We start from the raw sequence: 22,980 nt of genomic DNA, 5'->3' as shown, positions 1-22,980 counted from the left end.
GGTTAATAGCCCTAGGGATAGGGGGCGCACAAAGGGTTAATAGCCCTAGGGATAGGGGGCGCACAAAGGGTTAATAGCCCTAGGGATAGGGGGCGCACAAAGGGTTAATAGCCCTAGGGATAGGGGGCGCACAAAGGGTTAATAGCCCTAGGGATAGGGGGCGCACAAAGGGTTAATAGCCCTAGGGATAGGGGGCGCACAAAGGGTTAACAGCCCTAGGGATAGGGGGCGCACAAAGGGTTAATAGTACCAGTAATTGGGGGTGGGGGGGGGGGGGCATGGAGGCATAGTGCCAATTTCTGTTCTAATTCTCTGACACCATCGCCCACCTATCATCCATCACACCCCCCACTGACAGTGCTCTGCTTGTCACCCCCTCAGACTGCCAGTAGAGGGAGTCACTGTGACAGACTGTTTCAGTCCTGTGGGGATCCCATAGTGCTCAGTGCATTGGGCCTGTGCAGCCCCCTTCACATGTCTGTCTGCACCACCCTGCTGATCTCCTCCCCTAACCTGAGTCTCCGTGGACATGACAGTGATGACTATGTACTCCGCATCTCTGTGTCTCCAGTGACATGGTGGTGATGATGAAGCCTGTAGCTCTGTGTCTCCAGGGACATGGCAGTGATGATGAAGCCTGTATCTCCAGGGACACGGCGGTGATGATGAGGCCTGTGTCTCCAGGGACACGGCGGTGGTGATGAGGCCTGTGTCTCCAAGGACACGGCGGTGGTGATGAGGCCTGTGTCTCCAGGGACACGGCGGTGGTGATGAGGCCTGTGTCTCCAGGGACACGGCGGTGGTGATGAGGCCTGTGTCTCCAGGGACACGGCGGTGGTGATGAGGCCTGTGTCTCCAGGGACACGGCGGTGGTGATGAGGCCTGTGTCTCCAGGGACACGGTGGTGGTGATGAGGCCTGTGTTTCCAGGGACAGGGCGGTGGTGATGAGGCCTGTGTTTCCAGGGACAGGGCGGTGGTGATGAGGCCTGTGTCTCCAGGGACACGGCGGTGGTGATGAGGCCTGTGTCTCCAGGGACACGGCGGTGGTGATGAGGCCTGTATCTCTGTCTCCAGGGACACGGTGGCGATGATGGGGCCTGTGTCTCCAGGGACGCGGCGGCGATGATGGAGCCTGTGTCTCCAGGGACGCGGCGGCGATGATGGAGCCTGTGTCTCCAGGGACGCGGCGGCGATGGAGCCTGTATCTCTGTGTCTCCAGGAACACGGTGGTGATGATAAAGCCTGTGTCTCCAGGGGCACAGCGGTGGCGATGTGGCCTGTATCTCTGTGTCTCCAGGAACACGGCAGTGATGATGAGGCTTGTGTCTTCAGGGACATGGCGGTGATGATATCCTCTGTATCTCTGTCTCCAGGTACAGTGTGGTGATGATGTTTCCTGTGCCTCCAGGTACAGTGTGGTGATGATGTTTCCTGTGCCTCCAGGTACAGTGTGGTGATGATGTTTCCTGTGCCTCCAGGTACAGTGTGGTGATGTTTCCTGTGCCTCCAGGTACAGTGCGGTGATGATGTTTCCTGTGCCTCCAGGTACAGTGTGGTGATGTTCCCTGTGCCTCCAGGGACATTGCGGTGATGATGAGGCCTGTGCCTCCAGGTACAGTGTGGTGATGATGTTCCCTGTGCCTCCAGGTACAGTGTGGTGATGATGTTCCCTGTGCCTCCAGGTACAGTGTGGTGATGATGTTCCCTGTGCCTCCAGGTACAGTGTGGTGATGATGTTCCCTGTATCTCTTGGTCTCCAGTGGCATATCAGTGAAGATGTACCCCATATCTCTACATCGTCAAGGACATGGCGGTGTTGATTATTATTTTACAGGATTTATATAGCGCCAATAGTTTACAATGTAATGGGAGATGGTACACTTACTATACTGTTCAATACAGAAGGACTCGGAGGGCTCTGCTCGTGGAGCTTACAATCTAAAAGGGAGGGGGGAATAGTACAATAGGTGATATCTGGGGAGGATGGGCTGATGAAGATGGTCAAAGTACAGTTTTTAGGTGGCGGTGTGGTAGGCTTCTCTGATTAGGTGGCCTTTTAGGGATTGCCTAAAATCGACAGATTAGGAGATTAGATTAGAGTAGGGAGTTCCAGGGCATGGCAGAGATTCTGTAGAAGTCATGAAGGCAAGCATGGGAGGATGTGATGGGACGAGGGAGCTAGAGAGCAGAAGGTCATTGGAGGAATGGAGTGGGTGCTTTAGGTGGTCTTTCGAAGTGAGGTTGGTGGTCAAGCTGGGGACCGAGTTTGTGGATGGCTTTGTAGATAGTAATTTGAATGTTTACGTTGGGCTAGTGGTAGCCGGTGGAGGGATTGCAGAGAGGGGCAGCAGTTACAGATCATTTTGGTAAGGTGGGTCTAGTAGCAGCATTCATGATAGACTGAAGGGATAGCCTATGTAGAGGTAGGCCAGTGAGAAGAGCGTTGCAAAAGTTGAGGCAGGCGGTAAGCTGGATGTGAATTAGTTGCTTTGTGGTGGTGTTCATTAAAAATATCAAATATTGGAAATGTTACAGAGGTTAGGGCCACAACATTTAACCACTTATTAGATGTAGGGCCTGAAGGAAAGGTCAGAATCTAGGATTACACCTAGCACTATGGCATGTTTGGTAGGACTGATAGTTGTGCTATTGATCTCAATGGTAAGTTCAAGAGGATGGGGAGGAAATATTCCAAGCTGTGTTTGAGGAAGTGGTGTGGCATGCATACCGATACGTCACTCAGTAGATGAGTGATATGTGAGGATTTTAGAGATGGTTTTGGAATTGGAAGCCATGGCAGGTTATCAACTGTCCGAAGGAAAATGGGTAGAGCGAAAATAGAAGGGGCCCGAGAACAGAGGTGACCAAGGAGCAGAGAGAGAGATTTGTGCGTCATCAACGTAGAGGTGATATAGGAAGTCATGGGAGGTTATCAGCTGGCCCAAGGAGAAGGTGTAGAGCGAGAATAGAAGGGGCCTGAGAACAGAGATTTGGAGTACCCCAACAGAAAGAGGAGTAATAGTTTTAGGTGACACCAAACATTCCGTCAGACAGGAGGAGAACCTGGATCAGTGTAGAGAGAAAGGGCCCGAGAACAGAGGGGATCGGGTAGTAGAGAGATATAGATTTTGGTGTTTCGGCATAAAGGTGGTATTTGAAGCCATGGGAAGTTATCAACTGGGCCAAGAAAGAGGTGTAGAGCGAGAATAGAAGCATGCTTTTGTGTACCCCAACAGAAAGAGGAGATAGAGCTGTAGGTGTCACTGAAAGTGTGTTGAGGTAGGTAGGAGGAGAACCTGGAAAGAGCAGAGTTGTGGAGTCTTTTGGTGGTCGAAGGTATCAAAGACAGAAAAGTCCTTGAGGAATGAGTATTGGCCATTGGTTATGGTAGGGCTGTTTTAATGGAATGTTGTGTGAAGGAGCAAGACTTTAGGGGGTCAAGAAGATCATCAGTGAGGTAGCAACTGGTACAGTTGTGGACAAGACATTCAACAACTTTGGAGGCAAACGGGAGCAGAGAGATGGGTCTTAAGTTGTTCAAAGTTGTGGGGTCCATCAAGGGTTTTTTTAAGCATGGGTAGTGGAGAGGGCCAGACCGAAGATGTGAGAGAGTGTAGAACAGAGAAGGAGGGTGGGCTGTAGTAGTTGTGAGGGAACAGGGTCCAGGGCAGTTTGGCACCTTCCTTAATGGGAACAGGGTCAAAGGAGAAAAGTGTGGAGATGGGCCTGGTATGTTGGAGAAGGAAGCTGTGCAGATGTACTCCTTATCTTGCTCTGTCCGGTAGCATAGCGATGACCGTGTACCCTGTATCTCTGTGTCTCCAAGGACATGTCAGTGATAATGTACCCCACATGTCTGTGTGTCCAGGAACATGACATTGACAGAGTACCATGTATCTCCAGGAACGTGGCAGTGATGATGTACCTCGTATCTCTGTGTTTTTCTAGGGACAAGTCATTGATCTCTATCCTTTTTTTTTTTTTTTTTTTTAAGGGACATGTCAGTAATGATGTATCCCCGAGAGGAGAAGCTGGACAAGTTGTCACAGGAGGAGATCATCTCCCACACCAAGCTGGTAATGCAAGGTTTGGAGGCCCTCCGCAATGAGCACAACTCCATCCTGCACAGTCTACTGGAAACCATCAAATGTCTCAAAAAGGATGAGGAGGCCAATCTGGTGCACGAGAAGTCGGGTCTCCTGCGCAAGTCCGTGGAAATGATTGAGCTCGGGCTTGGTGAGGCACAGGTGAGTGTTTAACCGTTCATCCCTAGGATATCTGCTACCCGCAGATAATCGGTCCTAGTGGGGGAAGTGGGGCGAGCTCCCTGGGGTTTGCTCATGGCAGATTTAGGGCCGTGTTGATGGACTTTCATTCACTTCAAGCGAGTTCTGCAGTCCCATGCAAGTCTATAGAAAAGCAAAACTCTCTTGCAGTGGGACAAATGCAGGTCAGAAGGAGATGAATGCAGGTTGAATGCACCTGTCAGTGAATTCTGAATGACCTCTGAAAGTGTCTGCAATTGATGACATTGCCACAAGCCCAAAACTCACCCACTTAGGCTCCTGTAGATTCAGTTAAAGTGGGCCTAAACTCAAAAAGTGAAGATTTGCTAAAAGATCAGCTGAATGAGGACCACAGGCAATACTGCTGATCAGTCCCTTGCCATCCGCTTGCCTTTTTTTTTTTTTTTTATCCACAGTACAGGTCCTCTTTAAGGCCCCGTTTACACCTTTCTGTTCAGTTAGGTTGTGTTAAGGCACCCCATTTGTATGAATAGGCTGCTAAGGCACCATAGAGGGCTAAAAACACACCTGCACCGTATGTTCCAGTGCAGACCACCACAATACATAGTAGTGCCTTACAGTGTGTCCCCTCTCCAGCACGGATCCCCCGGAGGCGTGCCCTCTCCAGCACGGATCCCCCGGAGGCGTGCCCTCTCCAGCACGGATCCCCCGGAGGCGTGCCCTCTCCAGCGCGGATCCCCCGGAGGCGTGCCCTCTCCAGCGCGGATCCCCCGGAGGCGTGCCCTCTCCAGCGCGGATCCCCCGGAGGCGTGCCCTCTCCAGCGCGGATCCCCCGGAGGCGTGCCCTCTCCACCGCGGATCCCCCGGAGGCGTGCCCTTTCCAGCGCGGATCCCCCGGAGGCGTGCCCTCTCCAGCACGGATCCCCCGGAGGCGTGCCCTCTCCAGCACGGATCCCCCGGAGGCGTGCCCTCTCCAGCACGGATCCCCCGGAGGCGTGCCCTCTCCAGCACGGATCCCCCGGAGGTGTGCCCTCTCCAGCACGGACAATGAAGTGTCCTCAAAGATCCCCAAACCTCAACCTCAACAAAATCCAGTCAGTCCTAGCGTATACCTTGAGTTAAAGCTGAACTCTGGGCAAAAACATTTACGCATTTGTCGAAGGGCTATTGTTTACCTTTTACAAATATGTTACTCGTTGTGAATCCAATGCTTCAGCCCCTGCAGAATACATTTTTAGTTCCATCCTAACCAGCAGGGAAGAATTCTGGCATTTCCGACTCCTGGTCTGCCCACCAACTAACATGACCAAACTTGATTGACAGGCCAAGGGACACCTGTACTGACTTGCCATGGTTGACAGGCCAGGAGACTCAGTGCTGATTCACACATGTGCGGTGTGGGTTGAATTTCAGGTTTCACAGCTAAGTGATACAGTAGTTGATCAGCGGTTCACATCAGGTTTGCACGGTTTGGAAACGGTTCCCATAGAAGTCAAAAGCTTGTAATCCGTACCTGAACTGGACCGCTCTGCTCAGACATCGGACAGGACTCTTTTTCAATCCGTACTGAATCTGCACTGCCAGTGCACTGGACATGTGTGAACAGGCACCATAGGAAGCAATGTTATTTCACATGACATGTGGATTGGATGCAGTTCCAAACGCATCCAATCCACATATATGTGAACCCGGCACTCGAGGCCTGTCATGCCTATTGCAGCTATTTTTCTCATAGCTTCACTGGGGTTGTAGTTTGTCTAAGTGGCACAGTGACAGGAAGTGAAATCAACATTTCACCTTCTAGTGCAACCTTTTTTCAGTCAAGGCACCCATTGAAATTCTGGACCGTCCCGGGGCGCCCTTTGAAATTCTGGACCGTCCCGGGGCGCCCTTTGAAATTCTGGACCGTCCCGGGGCGCCCTTTGAAATTCTGGACCGTCCCGGGGCGCCCTTTGAAATTCTGGACCGTCCCGGGGCGCCCTTTGAAATTCTGGACCGTCCCGGGGCGCCCTTTGAAATTCTGGACCGTCCCGGGGCGCCCTTTGAAATTCTGGACCGTCCCGGGGCGCCCTTTGAAATTCTGGACCGTCCCGGGGCGCCCTTTGAAATTCTGGACCGTCCCGGGGCGCCCCCTGAAATTCTGGACCGTCCCGGGGCGCCCCCTGAAATTCTGGACCGTCTCGGGGCGCCCTCTGCCATTCATGGACAGCCCCGAGGCGCCCTCTGCCATTCATGGACAGCCCCGAGGCGCCCTCTGCCATTCATGGACAGCCCCGGGGCGCCCTCTGCCATTCATGGACAGCCCCGGGGCGCCCTCTGCCATTCATGGACAGCCCCGGGGCGCCCTCTGCCATTCATGGACAGCCCCGGGGCGCCCTCTGCCATTCATGGACAGCCCCGAGGCGCCCCATTCTAAAATGTGAAAAACTATTCTTATAGTTTTATATAGCGCAGCAACACCCACACATGTAGGACACCCGACCTTAGAGGTGATCTTTTTCTTCCAAAAAAAAATACACTTTTGCACACTGGTACTGACTAGTATTCCATTGTTTCTCTTCTCCCTCAATTTTTCTCTATCACTGAGCTAATGTGACCCCAGCACTGATGGACAGGGGAGTGTCAAACTAGGATGTTGTGCAGGCAGCTGACATCCCCCTTATCAACTGATGATGCCATTGGTTGTCAGGATGCTGGTGGCTAGAAGGTCGTAATGGTGCACAATGAAAACCTGTGGCTTTGTGTAACTAAAAGGCAGGCTTGTCCCACCCGCTTGGCTTGTATACAAGTTTTGGGCAATTTTTAGACATTTTGTCAAGGCACCCCTGAAGAAACCTCAAGGTACCCTGGTTGAGAGAGGCTGTCCTGGTGCCTGGGTGTAGCTGTGGTTTCTCATTCTAAGCGATGGCATCACTGACTTTAATGAGATAATTTACTTAGAAGCTAGGTCAATTTAGAAAAGAAAGAAAGTTTAGAAACCAGCCCAGCGTTCAGCTTTAATTATGTATTTGCTGACCTTGTTAAGAATAAGAGGAGTCCTGAGTCACTAGTATTGCCAGGATGTGCTATCACTGCTGTCTCCTGCCAATAGCTGCATCACCAACAGACCGGCCTGTAGAGCCAGAGCGGCCCCATCAGGTAGAGGTAGACCTCTACCATTACTGGCGGGCAAGTGGACGGGCCTGCCACCGCTGCTACGCCAGCGGACGGGCCTGTGCCATCAGAGCAGCAGCCAGTGTTGTTGGGTCTACAATTTCCAGATGTCTACATATGAGTACAGTCGGTGGTGGCGAGTCTGTTTTGGTAAATCATATTTTTATCATCTAATGCCCACTGCCAGGATGGCACCTTCTGCATATATTGGGGCGGTACAGTGGCTAAGTGGTTAGCACTTCTGCCTGGCAGCACTAGGGTCACCGGTTCAAATCCCAACCACGGCACCACCTGTCTGGAGTTTGCATGTTCTCCCTGTGCCTGCGTGGGTTTCCTCTGGGTACTCCGGTTCCCTCCCACACTCCAAAGACATGCTGGTAGATTAATTGGCTCCTGTCTAAATTGGCTCTAGTATGTGTATGTATGAATGTGAGTTAGGGACATTACATTACATCGAGTTTATATAGCGCCAAAGGGTTTGCTCAGCGCTGTACAATAGAGGGGGGGGGGGACAATACATGAAACATTACAGCAACTACAAACAGCACACGAGGGGTTATAGGGCCCTACTCTTTCGAGCTTACAATCTAGGAGGGAGGGGGTGGTGGTACAGGAGGAAGTGGCTGTGGGGGATGGAGTGGTAGGAGGAATGAAGGAGAGCAGCAGTTAGGTGAGGGTGGGGTAGGCTTCCCTGAAGAGGTGGGTTTTCAGGGAGCGCCTGAAGGTGAGGAGGGAAGGTGACAGTCTGATGGATTGGGGTAGTGAGTTCCAGAGGATGGGGGAGGACCTGGAGAAGTCTTGCAGACGTGCGTGTTAGGAGGAGACCAGGGAGCAAGATAGAAGGAGGTCCTGTGAAGAGCGAAGGGTACGGGTAGGGTGGTACTTGGGAATCAGGTTGGTGAGGTAGTCAGGGGCAGTGTTGTGAACGGCTTTGTAGGTCAGAGTGAGTAGTTTGAATTTGATGTGATGGGCGATAGGGAGCCAGTGGAGGGAGAGGCAGAGGGGGACCTTAGATTGTACGCCCCTTGAAGGTTAGGGACTGATGTGACTGTACAATATATATGTAAAGTGCTGCGTAAATGGATGGCGCTATATAAGTACCTGAAATAAATATATGTTACTGTGCCGGCTGTCCTATGTATCCTCACTGGTTGACAACCCGAAAAACTTTTCATTATGCCATTATTAATGCGGAACTCCAGGCAATACGACATTATTTTACTATATAAAGAAATCGCATATAATGAGATCTTATAGGTCAGTGATTCTCAACCTTCCTAATGCCGCGACCCTTTAATACAGTTCCTCATGTTGTGGTGACCCCCAACCATAAAATTATTTACCCAGTAATTATAATTCATGAAGTATCATTTTACCTTCAATACTGCTGCTTTCTACGCAGTAGCTGCTTTCTACGTAGTAGCTGCTTTCTACGCAGCAGCTGCTTTCTACGCAGTATCTGTTCTTTACACATTGGAAATATGTGTTTTCCAATGGTCTTAGGCGACCCCTGTGAAAGGATCCTTCGACCCCCAAAGGGGTCGCGACCCACAGGTTGAGAATCACTGTCATAGGTAGTGTTATGCCTAGTAGTCGTTAGTACTGTAGGGTATGATAAATTCACACAAAAAGAGCATATAAAAGCAAGTTTTAAAAAATTATATGTAAAATTATGTAAATAAATTAATTACGGATAAATGAAATGGCTGCTAGCACTTAAGGTATCGGTAACTGTCCCGATGCAAACGTATATCATAAACGTGCAGCGCTGTAAACTCATGAAACGTAAATATCTTCTATCATACTCGAATATATAAAGTGCCTGCTCTATAATATTTGTGGTTGTCAAGGACTCTGTGATTCATTTATTTATTTGATTGCACTATTCACGTACTTGTTTGCACTTTATATATTCTAGTATGATATAAGATATTTACGTTTCATGAGTTTACAGCGCTGCACGTTTAGGATATACGTTTACATCGGGACAGTTACCGATACCTTAGGTGCTAGCAGCTATTTCATTTTGCACTTTTTATATTCAAGTATGATATAAATGATTATTTTACATCTGCTCTGTGTTCATTCTTCCACTAACCCAACGTATAAAATTCAAAATACTAACCACAGCTTACAAAGCCATCCACAACACTGCCCCTAGCTACATCGCCAACCTCATCCACAGATACCGCCCAAATCGCCCATTCCACTCCTCCCATGATATCCTCCTCTCTAGCTCCCTCATCACCTCCTCCCACGCTCGCCTCCAGGACTTCTCCAGAGCCTCTCCCATCCTCTGGAACTCCCTACCCCAGTATGTCCGGTCAGCCCCCACCCTGTCTGCCTTTAGGCGATCTTTGAAAACTCACTTATTCAGGGAAGCCTACTCCACCTCCACCTAAGAATGGTACTGGAATCACCTCTGCCAGATCATCCCCCGCAGCTATCACCTTTTGTATCACCTCCCCCTTCCTTTAGATTGTAAGCTCCACGAGCCGGGCCCTCCTATTCCTTCTGTACTGAAATGTATTGTAATTGTACTGTCTTTTATAATGTAAAGCGCTGAGCAAACTGTTGGCGCTGTATAATAATAATAATTATTACACATTACATTTATTCGTGTTGTTTCCAACAATATAGGTAGCAGAATTTGGTCTGGTTTGTCCCTCCGCAGGTTTATCTCATGTTTAAGGAAGAAGGAGGGGGGCCATGTTGAATAAGCAAACCCTGTGCAAGGTCCAAGGTTCCACTTTAACGCTGACCTCTTCTTATGTTGCAGCTGATGATGGCGCTCTCCAATCACCTGACAGCTGTGGAGTCGGAGAAGCAGAAGTTACGGGCACAGGTGAGGCGTCTGTGCCAGGAGAACCAGTGGCTCCGTGATGAGTTGGCCAACACCCAGCAGAAGCTGCAGCACAGTGAGCAGAATGTGGCCCAGCTGGAGGAGGAGAAGAAACATCTGGAGTTCATGAACCAACTGAAGAAGTATGACGAGGACGTCTCACCTACGGTAAGCCGGGGATCGGAGTTCTGGCCGGATACGACCAATGATGAGGGAGGAAATTGTACAATGAGAACATCAATAACTCCTCCTCCTTAAACAGGTTCTAAAGGCTCAAGGTTTTTCATTTTCATGCATTCTATGTATGAAGGTAAAATACTCGCCTAAGTTCCCTCTTGATCCAGCAACGTTCACTGGAGTCCCAGCTATCTGGGGCAGAAGTGGGAGCCATTGGCCCAGCCAGTGAGCCAATGAGAAGAGAGAGGGAGCGTGGGGCCGCTGTGAGGGCAAGGCTCAAGGTTTTTTACCTTCATGCATTCTATGTATGAAGATAAAAATCCTTCTGTGTGCAGCATCCCCCCCCCTCCAATACTCACCAAGTTCCCTCTTGATCTAGCAACGTTCACTGGAGTCCCAGCTATCTGGGGCAGAAGTGGGAGCCATTGGCCCAGCCAGTGAGCCAATGAGAAGAGAGAGGGAGCGGGGGGCCGCTGTGGGGGCAAGGCTCAAGGTTTTTTACCTTCATGCATTCTATGTATGAAGGTAAAAAAACCTGTGTGCAGCAACCCCCCCCAATACTCACCTAAGTTCCCTCTTGATCCAGCGACGTGCACTGGAGTCCCAGCTATCTTTGACTTTCTCTCCTCATTGGCTGGGAAAGAAGCAGGAGCCATTGACTCCCACTGCTTTCAGTCACAGCCAGTGAGCCAATGAGGAGCGAGAAGGAGCGGGGCCGCTGGGGGGGCAAGGCTCAAGTTTTTTTACCTTCATGCATTCTATGTATGAAGGTAAAAAGCCTTCTGTGTGCAGCATCCCCCCCCCCCTTCCCCAATACTCACCTAAGTTCCCTCTTGATCCAGCGACGTGCACTGGAGTCCCAGCTATCTTGGGACTTTCCTGGGGAAGAAGCAGGAGTCATTGGCTCCCACTGCTGTCAATCACAGCCAGTGAGCCAATGAGAAGAGAGAGGGAGCGGGGCCGCTGGGGGGGCAAGGCTCAAGGTTTTTTACCTTCATGCATTCTATGTATGAAGGTAAAAAGCCTTCTGTGTGCGGCATCCCCCCTGTGGGGGCACCCTCCTGCTCCCAACAGGAGAGAGGGGCCAGGAGAGCCTGCGGGGCGGAAGGGGGGGGGCCTGAGAAGAGGAGGATCCGGGCTGCTCTGTGCAAAGCCACTGCACATAGCAGGTAAGTATAGACATGTTGGTTATTTAAAAAAAAAAAACAAAACAAAGAAAATCCTTTTGTCCTCGGTCACAATGATCCTTCCAGTGACGTCACATGATTTCAAAGTCGGATGTCACTGCTGTCTATGCAAGTCTCACCTGAAGTAGTACATGCACTAAAGAAATCGGTGCGGCTCCAACCAAGTCAGAATCACACTGATATGACCTCTTTAAAGCAGAGCTCCACCCAAAAGGGGAAGTTCCGCTTTAAGGACTGCTCCCATTAAGGATTGGCACCTTTGGGGTCGGGTACCCGAATTTGACAGGTACCCGCTCCCACTTCCGGTCCGATTGCCTAGGCGATCGGAAGCGGAAGATGTCCTCCCTCCCTCTCTGTAGTCTTTTGGGACACGTGACAGGTCCCAGAAGACTACAGGACCATTCATGAAGCGCAGCGCTACTCGCGCATGCGCAGTGGGTACCCGGCTGTGAAGCCACAAGCTATCACAGCCAGCTGCCCACACTGAAGATGCAGGGGACACACCACGGGACCGAGGGACTTATGTAAGTGGCTGTTTTTTTGGTTTTTTTTTTAAAGTCAACAGCTACAGTTTTTGTAGCTGCTGACTTTTATTTTTTGACAGGATGAGTGGAGCTCCGCTTTAATTGCGGGCAACAGGGTGCGTCTTGCCATGCGATTTATAACTCACATGGCAAATCGCATTGCAAGTCACACCCGGTGTGACTGGGCTGTTAGAATCACTTTAGGAGAAGCACCGATAATATAAAAAACCTTTCATTTTATGCTTTTATCACCAAAATGACAACCCTAGGGGCATCTCCTGGTCCCCTTCCTGGTTAAATAATTTAGGTGCAAACGTTTCCCCCAACACCACAGTAAAAACAAATAGGGAGAGGATGGAGCACAATCTAAGTGTAGTAATAAATTTCACTTCGATCGCATCCCATCCTCTTATTCACTGAGAGCCACTTCTGTCTCTAAGGAGGTGCTGCATCAAGTGTCTGAGGCCAACAAGAAGTCGCCCTGGATGTTCCAGTTGGACTTATGGATTTTTTCCTGGACTCCCTTTATTAGTATACACACGGCACTCATTGTGCCATTTACCCTCTATTCTATCTACACCAAAGTAAAAACTCCCGTCTCCTCCTTGCCACTTGGGGAGGGTAATTGAAGATTCACTATTGACGGCTGAGGATGTCAATCACCGGGTCCCGGCCAGCAGTCGGCGATCGTCGGCAGCACTGACTGGAGAGACCTGTGCGTAAACAACACATGTCTCTCTCATGTCAGCATGGACATGCTGCTTTGTATCTCTGCGCAGCATGTCTCCCTAGTAAAACAGTTAACCCTTTGATTGCCCCAGATGTTAACCCCTTCCTGCCCAGTGTCAGTAGTGTCAGTGTTTTTTATTAGCACTGATCACTGTATTAGTGTCACTGGGGATGTCTGTGGCAGTTAGTTACCACGCAGTGTCAGAATGCCTGCTGCAGTACTGCTATAAGTCATTGATCACCGCCATTACTAGTATAATAAAAATAAAAATTCCAGTGTATACAGTCAGGTCCATAAATATTGGGACATGGACACAATTCTAACATTTTTGGCTCTATACACCACCACAATGGATTTGAAATGAAACGAACAAGATGTGCTTTAACTGCAGACTGTCAGCTTTAATTTGAGGGTATTTACATCCAAATCAGGTTAACGGTGTAGGAATTACAACAGTTTGCATATGTGCCTCCCGCTTGTTAAGGGACCAAAAGTAATGGGACAGAATAATAATCATAAATCGAACTTTCCCTTTTTAATACTTGGTTGCAAATCCTTTGCAGTCAATTACAGCCTGAAGTGTGGAACGCATAGACATCACCAGACGCTGGGTTTCATCCCTGGTGATGCTCTGCCAGGCCTCTACTGCAACTGTCTTCAGTTCCTGCTTGTTCTTGGGGCATTTTCCCTTCAGTTTTGTCTTCAGCAAGTGAAATGCTCAATCGGATTCAGGTCAGGTGATTGACTTGGCCATTGCAGAACATTCCACTTCTTTCCCTTAAAAAACTCTTTGGTTGCTTTTGCAGTCTGCTTTGGGTCGTTGTCCATCTGCACTGTGAAGCGTCCAATGAGTTGTGAAGCATTTGGCTGAATTTGAGCCGATAATATTCCCGAAACACTTCAGAATTCATCCGGTTGCTTTTGTCAGCAGTCACATCATCAATAAATACAAGAGAACCAGTTCCATTGGCAGCCATACATGCCCACGCCATGACACTACCACCACCATGCTTCACTGATGAGGTGGTATGCTTAGGATCATGAGCAGTTCCTTCTCCATACTCTTCTCTTCCCATCACTCTGGTACAAGTTGATCTTGGTCTCATCTGTCCATAGGATGTTGTTCCAGAACTGTGAAGGCTTTTTTAGATGTCGTTTGGCAAACTCTAATCTGGCCTTCCTGTTTTTGAGGCTCACCAATGGTTTACATCTTGTGGTGAACCCTCTGTATTCACTCTGGTGAAGTCTTCTCTTGATTGGTGACTATGACACACATACACCTACCTCCTGGAGAGTGATCTTGATCTGGCCAACTGTTGTGAAGGGTGTTTTCTTCACCAGGGAAAGAATTCTTCGCTCATCCACCACAGTTGTTTTCCGTGGTCCTCCGGGTCTTTTGGTGTTGCTGAGCTCACCGGTGCGTTCCTTCTTTTTAAGAATGTTCCAAACAGTTGTTTTGGCCACGCCTAATGTTTTTGCTATCTCTCTGATGGGTTTGTTTTGTTTTTTCAGCCTAATGATGGCTTCACTGATAGTGACAGCTCTTTGGATCTCATCTTGAGAGTTGACAGCAACAGATTCCAAATGCAAATAGCACACCTGAAATGAACTCTGGACCTTTTATCTGCTCATTGTAATTTGGATAATGAGGGAATAACACACACCTGGCCATGGAACAGCTGAGAAGCCAATTGTCCCATTACTTTTGGTCCCTTAACAAATGGCACATATGCAAACTGTTGTAATTCCTACACCGTTCACCTGATTTGGATGTAAATACCTTCAAATTAAAGCTGACAGACTGCAGTTAAAGCACATCTTATTCGTTTCATTTCAAATCCATTGTGGTGGTGTATAGAGCCAAAAATGTTAGAATTGTGTCGATGTCCCAATATTTATGGACCTGACTGTATATACCGCCATTTGTAGACGCTTTAACTTTCACTTTCAAATTATTATACACGTATTGGGATTTTTTTTTTAGCAAAGACATGAAGCAGAATATATTTAGTCTAAATTTATGACAATTTAATTTTTTTCATTTTGTATAGCAAAAAGTAAGAAAAAATTAAAAAAATAAATAAATAATAATTAAAAAAAAAAAAAAAAAAAATATATATATATATATATATATATATATATATATATATATATATATAAAAAATACTTCAAAATTGTGTTTTTTTTTTTTTTGTTTTTTTTTTTTTTTATACAGCGCAAAAAATAAAAATCAAACGCAGAGGTGATCAAATACCACTGAAAGAAAGCTCTATTTGTGGGGAAAAAATAACATAGATTTCATTTATGTACAGCGTTGCATGACCGCGCAATTGTCAATTAAAGTAACACGGCGCCGTATCGCTAAAATGTCCTGGTCAGGAAGGGGAGTAAATCTACTGGAGGGCGAGGGGTTAATATTATTACACGTTCTATTCAGACGTAATAGGCCTTCTTTGTGCTTCTGATTTCATCTCTGCATTCAGAAAATACCAAACTAACAATGCGGCCTGGTTAGCACACATGTCCTTTATTGCTCGTTGGTCATATGGCGTTATCACATCCGGTGAGTCCTTGATATCTGAAAGAAATCCTTACGACGCCCAGGGCTCTGTCGTGTGTCGTACGGTGTAGACATGGGTGTCATGGACTGTTCTGTTCTCCGCAGGAGGAGAAGGAAGGCGAATCTGCTAAAGACAACCTGGACGAACTTTTCCCAAATGAGGAAGAAGATTCTGGACAAGGAAGTGAGTATTAGAAGATGATGTTACACCGACCACTCTGCCTCCTGTGTGTACTGAGGAGTTTGTGAGAGGAGGCACTTAAAGAATATCAAAATTTAACAGTTTCACTGCTAGGGCAGTTTTTGTTTTGTTTTTTTGTTTTTTTTGCATAAGTTCAAAAAAAAAAATTTTAGGCCTGTAGATAGATGATTTAAAATTACCCTCTAATTATGATATATCTTCTGAAAGCAGAAACCTTGGGAAATAAAATGGAGATAGTTAAAAAAAAATTTTTTTGGGTCACACTATATTAGCACAGCGGTTTATCAACCCCAAAAAATAGAATTAACATTCATTGTAGTGCCCACAAGCACAATATGTTACTTAGTTTCCCCCCCCCCTTTCCAATATAATGGAGAAGGGGAGGTGTTCTGTAGTCCTGTCCTAGAGTGACAACAGCCATAGGTACAGTGTTGTCATCCCTAGGACAGGAAGTTTGTTACGAACAGGATAACCAGGGGATGATATATACAGAAAGCCTGAAGAAAATGAATACAGCCACCACATCTAAGGGCCGGCAAGTTGCATTATATTACATTTTTGTTTTTGGGCTTTGATACAGTTTTAAGAGATCCTGTTCCATTGTCATTGTCCCCCCCAGGCATGTATACGAACGTAGCAATGTGCTCTTGTTGTCCCTCCACTTTAACCTGTATTCAGGCTTAGATGGATTGCAGACAATCTGACAGTATTTGGGCCTGGTGATTGGCTGCTCAGTTGGGGACGATATTTAGGCTGGCCACACATTATACAATGTTCGTGAGAATTTTGCTTTAGATTTACCAAAATCCATATAATATGAGATCCAACCTAAAAAACACTTTCATTTGTATCCAATGAGGCAGGCCCCTGCCCTATAGGTGAAGGTAAAGCTAAAAGAACCTGGGCAGAAATTGGACAGAAAATTGTATAGTTTAAGGCCAGCCTTACTACCCTCTACATGGAAGTCCCATTTTATTAGAGGGGCTCCTGCAGTGCAGAGAGGTGGTGAGGGAGCAAGGGTGGGGACGTATACATGGGCCAAGATACGGGGTCTCTTTAACCTCTCTGGCGGTATTCCCAAGCAGGGGCGGACTGACAACTCATGGGGCCCCCGGGCAATAGGGGATCATGGGGCCCCTGTGTCCTTGCCCAAACTCAAAATCCTATAAAAAAGGTACCAGGGGCATTTCGTGGGGCTCCCTATTGACCCCGGGCCTTCGGGCAGTGCCGGAGTGCTCGAATGGTCAGTCCACCCTTTTTCCCAAGTGTAGCTCGGGGTAAAGTTTCAGCACCACAAGCGGTAACCCCCCCGAGCTACACTCGGGAATACACTGCAGCGTTGCTCCGGGATCTCTTCTTCACTTACCTTGTCCTGCGCTCCCGCGATGTCCCCCCTGCAGTGTCCCCGGCAATGTCCTCCGGGCGATGCCGGCATCTGTCTTCCGGGTTCCGTTCCCTGTGATGTCGGGACGTACGGGGGACGGAACTGGCGGGAAATTCAAAAATGACAAAAAGTGAAATTCACTAAATACACTAAAATCACATAGTATAACATTCCTGTATCAAACCATTTCACATACATTTTGTCCCGAGTGCTTTGTCCGGCGCCCTGCCTGCATTTTTACTGTTCTTTCTGCCTGGAAACTGAGAAACGTCCATGGCGTCCAAAAAGCGTCCCTTTAGGTCAGTGTTTCTCAACTCCAGTCCTCATGGACCCCCAACAGGTCATGTTTTCAGGATTTCCCTCAGATGAAACAGCTGTGGTAATTACTAAGGCAGTGAAACTGATCAAATCACCTGTGCAAAATAATGGAAATCCTGAAAACATGACCTGTTGGGGGTCCATGAGGACTGGAGTTGAGAAACACTGCTTTAGGTCAAAAGCGGTTTTAGACCGGCTAGAGAACAGCGATAGTAAATCAGAACCACTTGCAGAATTGAGTGATAATGATTGGTGGGGGAAATTCCTCATCAGACACTGAAAACGATTCTGCGACTTTGCTCAGCGATGTGCGAACTTGGCGCTCTATTTCAAATTTCAGTGTTTTTGGTTTGATTATATTATTGAATTAAATGTATTATTATTATTTTTTATGATTATTAAATTATAATTTATGATTTCGTGTTTCAAGTTTTATCATCCCCGGGATGTTTACTAGACTCTTGTTCGGACAGATTTCAGTGAGTTATTCCTAAAAATTACAGGTCTACAATAAAAAACTACATATTTCCATGCAAAAAAAAGTACCGCTTTGAGCACAGAAATATGGACATAATCAGACCGCTAGGGAGGCTACAGTCTAGGTTTGTCCAAAAATTTGTTTTTGATTTGTAGATAGACAGCAGTGGACAGAAGTCTGAAGCTTTCCCTCCTCTATGTTCCCTTTGGGCAGATATCGTCTCACATGTTTGTCTGTATTTCAGTTAGGAAGCGAGACACAGACAGCAGTAAAATCCTAACAGCAGATCAGACTTTCCTCCCTCGACTAAAAATTGTGTCCCTGTTGGGGGTATTACCCCCTCACTTCCTGTTCTGTCATTTATACTGACTATGCAAGACAGGCATAAGAAAGGCAAAGCTTTGAGATTTCTCCCCCTCCTAATGGTGAGATGATAGTCGTCTGGGAAAGAATTGTTAACCCCTGCCCGCTGGCGCCGGGCGCCTTTAAGAGTTTCATATGCCGGGAGGTGGGGTGTGGTTTAGGGATCATGTGACCGACGTGACGCGTCGTCACGGCGGTCACATGATCAGGAAAGGTCCCGATCGAAAGAGCAGACCGGGACCTTTCCGTGAGTACCGGACTTGTGTGCTGGGAGAACGCAGGGCGCGCTCTCAGCACATATGTTTTTTGTTACATGAACGCAAATGTGCAGCCACTCGGCGTCTAGGCCCAGACGCCGGGAGGCCGCACATTTGTGTGCGGCCGGCGTTAAGGGGTAAATGGAACTCTTGCAGTGTTTCTCAACCTTTTCTCAGTCAAGGCACCCTTTAAAATGATGGACAGTCCCGAGGCACCCTTTAAAATGATGGATAGTCCCGAGGCACCCCATTCTAAAATGTGAAAAACTATTCTAATAGGTTTATATAACGCAGCAACATCCACACATATAGTTCACCCAACATTAAAGGTGATTTATTCTTCCAACGCAAATACACTTTTGCACACTGGTACTGACTAGTATTCCATTGTTTCTTCTCTCCCTCAGTTTTTCTCCATCACTGAGCTAATGTGACCCCAGCACTGACGGAAAGGGGCGGGGGAGGGTCAAACTAGGATGCTGTGCAGGCAGCTGGCATCCTCCTTATCAGTTGATGATGTCATTGTCAGGATGCCGGCGGCTAGAAGGCCGTAATGGTGCACAATGAAAACCCGTGGCTTAGTGCAACTAAAAGGCAAGCTTGTTCCACCCGCTGGATTGTATACACATTTTGGGCAATTTTTAGACACCCCTGAAGAAACCTCAAGGTACCCCAGGGTGCCTGGGCACCCTGGCTGAGAAAGGCTGCTCTATTGTACCCTCAACATGAGTTCTCCATCTTGTTGGTCCCTGTAGGTTAGGGTACGCAGTGTTTTTCAGTGATAATTAAATATATCGGTGATCAGGTAATGAATCTTCTTCTCCTCTGTTTTCCACCAGTCTTCCTTCTGGTTGGTTATTTTGGGTTAGGGTCTGCAGTATTTTTTTTTTTAGAGGTCATGAAATATATTGGAGATCATGAAATTAAGCTTCTGTTCCTCTCAGTTTCTCACCAGCACAGCGCAGCAGCTGCAGCTGCCCAGCAAGGTGGATATGAGATTCCAGCACGACTTCGCACACTGCACAATCTTGTAATCCAGTACGCTTCCCAGGGGCGCTACGAAGTTGCCGTACCTCTCTGCAAACAAGCGCTTGAAGACCTGGAGAAAACCTCCGGACATGACCATCCTGACGTGGCCACCATGCTGAACATCTTAGCATTGGTGTACCGGGACCAGAACAAATACAAAGAGGCTGCTCATCTCTTAAACGATGCCTTATCAATCCGAGAGAAGACCCTGGGCAAGGACCATCCGGCAGTACGTAATGCATAATCTGGGGTAGGCAGTCAGTGGGGAAGCAGGAAAGGCAAAAACCACCCAGCAGTTTTGAAAATGCAGTCTAGGGCACCCCATGGCAGGTGGTCAGTAGGTGAGCAAGAAAAGCAAGGACAACCCAGCAATATTTAATGCCCAGTCCAGAGCCTCCCTGCCAGGCAGGCCGTGAGGGAGCTGGAAAGGTAAGGACCATCAAGCAGTACGTAATACACAATTTGGGCCCCCCATGGCAGGTAGTCTGGGGGAGCAGGAAAGGCAAGGGCCATCCAGTAGTACATAATACACAATCTGGGAACCCCATGGCAGACAGTGGATGAGCAGGAAAGCCAGACCTAAGTAGATGATGATTTAAGCTGGCCATACACTGATCAAAAATCGGCCTGTTCAGCAGGGACTGGCCGATATTCAATCCATGTGTGGACTGGCTGGTTGTACCCAAGGCGATCCATCAATCAACTTTTTAGTATGACCAGCCTGACAGATTTTTTACATACAATTACTGCTGGCGGCTGTACAGTAGCGATGAAGTTAAACACATGAACCACACATGGTCATAAACGTGCATATTTTGAACATATCGTAAAACAGTCCCACAATCTGTGAAAAAAGAAGGTGCTTGTGTTCAACTTGTATTTAATATCCTGATTAGTGCTCCATTGTGCTCAACAAAAGTGCCCCATGGACTGACACTCACCCTCATTCAGTGACCATCTATCTCTAGAGATCCCAGTAAGCCACTGGCCCCCGGATCCTTTAGCCTGTGATCATCTATCCTTCGGGCTGTCCGGGACATATAAGGAACAATTTCCAAAAAGTTTGCTATCTCCGCAAGCAGCAAAGAAATGTATCGCCATGTATGAAGAAAAAGAAGGGAACATCCCATAGTGTAAAACTGTTTGGTACTTTTATTGGGTGGTAATTATATAAATATACACATATAAGAGAAGTGCCTAAAGCCCGACACCTGGTGTACTCAGCCTTGTTGTGAATCAAAGATGGAAACCGCTGACCTGATTGCTACTCGGAGCAGCGTGCATTCCAAAGGGCGTCTGTGAGGTCGGCGAAAGTTGCGCCATCAAACCTCGATGCGTTTCGATCAAACATAGTCTTCAGGAAGTGCCCAAAGTATTAATGACCGCTCTAGAGATAGATGGTCACTGAATGAGGATGAGTGTCAGTCCATATGGGGCACTTTTGTTGAGCACAATGGAGCACTAATCATGGTATTGATTCCAAATCTGAACACAAGCACGATATAATGGAACCGGACCTCGACTGCACTAGGGTATTTCCGTAAGACTCCCGCTTACCTGTCCAAACACAGATCCACGGACACCACCGCTGGCCATACAAGACGAGACAGCACCAGACTTGAAATAACTCAGGAAATAGACTGCTTTATTTTAACACAAACACAAGATATAAACATTCAAGGGAACAACCCACCTCCATGCATATGGACACCGGGTGGGGCAAACCAAGTCTAGCAACCAGAGACACATCAGCAGACACCCCCCCTACCAAGCCAATACACAAACACATACATCCCATAATAGTTTGCTCCCAAGCAAAACACACAATAGAACAATGGGATGCACCATATGGCAGTAAACAATAAACAACCCCCACACCCCACCTATACATGTCTACACAATATCAGGACATTCCACCCTGTACCCCTAACAGGCACAGGGTGACTTACACATAGGAGGGATATGGGGAGCTGAGACAGGGGTCTCCCCACCCCTCCAAAGTGAGCTGTGTTCCATGGACCCCCCCCCCCACCCAAAGTCACTCCCGTCACACACGAGCACCTTCTTTTTTCACTGATTATGGGACTGGTTTATGATATGTTCAAAATATGCACGTTTATGACCTTAGTGAGACCTCCAGGTCAGCAGGTTAATGTGTGAAAAGATCTTTGCTTGTTGATGGTTTGGATGGCACACCAGACATTTCTAGATGAATGAAAACTTGGGGCCCTTGGAAATTTACTGTGGTCAGGGTTGATTTTCTTTTTTCTTTTTTTTTTTTTTTTTTTGTAGGTGGCAGCAACTTTAAATAATCTGGCAGTCTTGTACGGCAAGCGTGGAAAATATCGAGAGGCTGAACCTCTGTGCAAGAGAGCGTTGGAAATCCGAGAGAAGGTAAAACCAGACTCTGTTCTTCCTGTTTCCTTCCAGAACCTCTATGTGCTAATGGCTCCCATTCTGCCCCCAAACCAAAAAAAAGCCTCCACCTTATTCTCTAGGTCTGTGTGTGTTTCTTACGACATGTGATCTGGTCAGCTGCCCCACCTGCTTTCCCTGCCATATGTGCTATAGCATTTATATCTTCTCTCTTGCAACATTGGCCCTGGTTTTTCGCCTCTTCTCTTTCTTGCTTTCATGTTATGGTCTTTGGCCTCCTTCACCCCTGTGATGCATGTCCTGGTCTTTGGCCTACTTCCTCCGTGACATATGCCCTGGTCTTTGGCCTTCTCTCCCTGTGATGCATGCCCTGGTCTTTGGCCTGCTTCCCCCGAAACACATGCCCTGGTCTTTGGCCTTCTCGCCCTGTGACGCATGCCCTGGTCTTTGGCCTGCTTCCTCTGTGACGCATGCCCTGGTCTTTGGCCTGCTTCCTCCGTGACGCATGCCCTGGTCTTTGGCCTGCTTCCTCCATGACGCATGCCCTGGTCTTTGGCCTGCTTCCCCCAAAACACATGCCCTGGTCTTTGGCCTGCTTCCCCCAAAACACATGCCCTGGTCTTTGGCCTTCTCTCCCTTTGACGCATCCCCTGGTCTTTGGCCTTCTCTCCCTTTGATGCATCCCCTGGTCTTTGGCCTTCTCTCCCTGTGACTCATGACCTGGTCTTTGGCCTTCTCTCCCTGTCACGCATCCCCTAGTCTTTGGCCTTCTCTCCCTGTCACGCATCCCCTGGTCTTTGTCCTTCTCTCCCTGTCACGCATCCCCTGGTCTTTGTCCTTCTCTCCCTGTCACGCATCCCCTGGTCTTTGTCCTTCTCTCCCTGTCACGCATCCCCTGGTATTTGGCCTTCACTCCCTCTCACGCATCCCCTGGTCTTTGGCCTTCACTCCCTCTCACGCATCCCCTGGTCTTTGGCCTTCTCTCCCTCTCACGCATCCCCTAGTCTTTGGCCTTCTCTCCCTCTCACGCATCCCCTAGTCTTTGGCCTTCTCTCCCTCTCACGCATCCCCTAGTCTTTGGCCTTCTCTCCCTCTCACGCATCCCCTAGTCTTTGGCCTTCTCTCCCTCTCATGCATCCCCTAGTCTTTGGC

General features: G+C 48.1%; 1 protein-coding gene across 1 annotated transcript in view; it reads left to right on the top strand.

Moving 5' to 3' along the window:
• The window catches only part of LOC149432786 (kinesin light chain 1-like), a 40,981-nt gene that overhangs the window by 1,769 nt on the left and 16,232 nt on the right, over positions 1-22,980 (top strand). Inside the window, exons 2-6 of the mRNA XM_089664944.1 lie at positions 3,996-4,248; positions 10,181-10,411; positions 15,527-15,605; positions 19,368-19,681; positions 21,745-21,846. Of these exons, the coding sequence (XP_089521070.1) occupies positions 4,000-4,248; positions 10,181-10,411; positions 15,527-15,605; positions 19,368-19,681; positions 21,745-21,846 (975 nt within the window). The 5' untranslated portion in view covers positions 3,996-3,999. The remainder of the gene's footprint in view (positions 1-3,995; positions 4,249-10,180; positions 10,412-15,526; positions 15,606-19,367; positions 19,682-21,744; positions 21,847-22,980) is intronic.

This window comes from Staurois parvus, unplaced genomic scaffold (assembly GCF_062004578.1).
Source record: "Staurois parvus isolate SC_StPar_1 unplaced genomic scaffold, SC_StPar_1.0 ptg002110l, whole genome shotgun sequence".
Classification (NCBI taxonomy): domain Eukaryota; kingdom Metazoa; phylum Chordata; class Amphibia; order Anura; family Ranidae; genus Staurois; species Staurois parvus.
The sequence above is the reverse complement of the archived record's forward strand: the minus strand, read 5'-3'. Positions and strand labels throughout refer to the sequence as shown.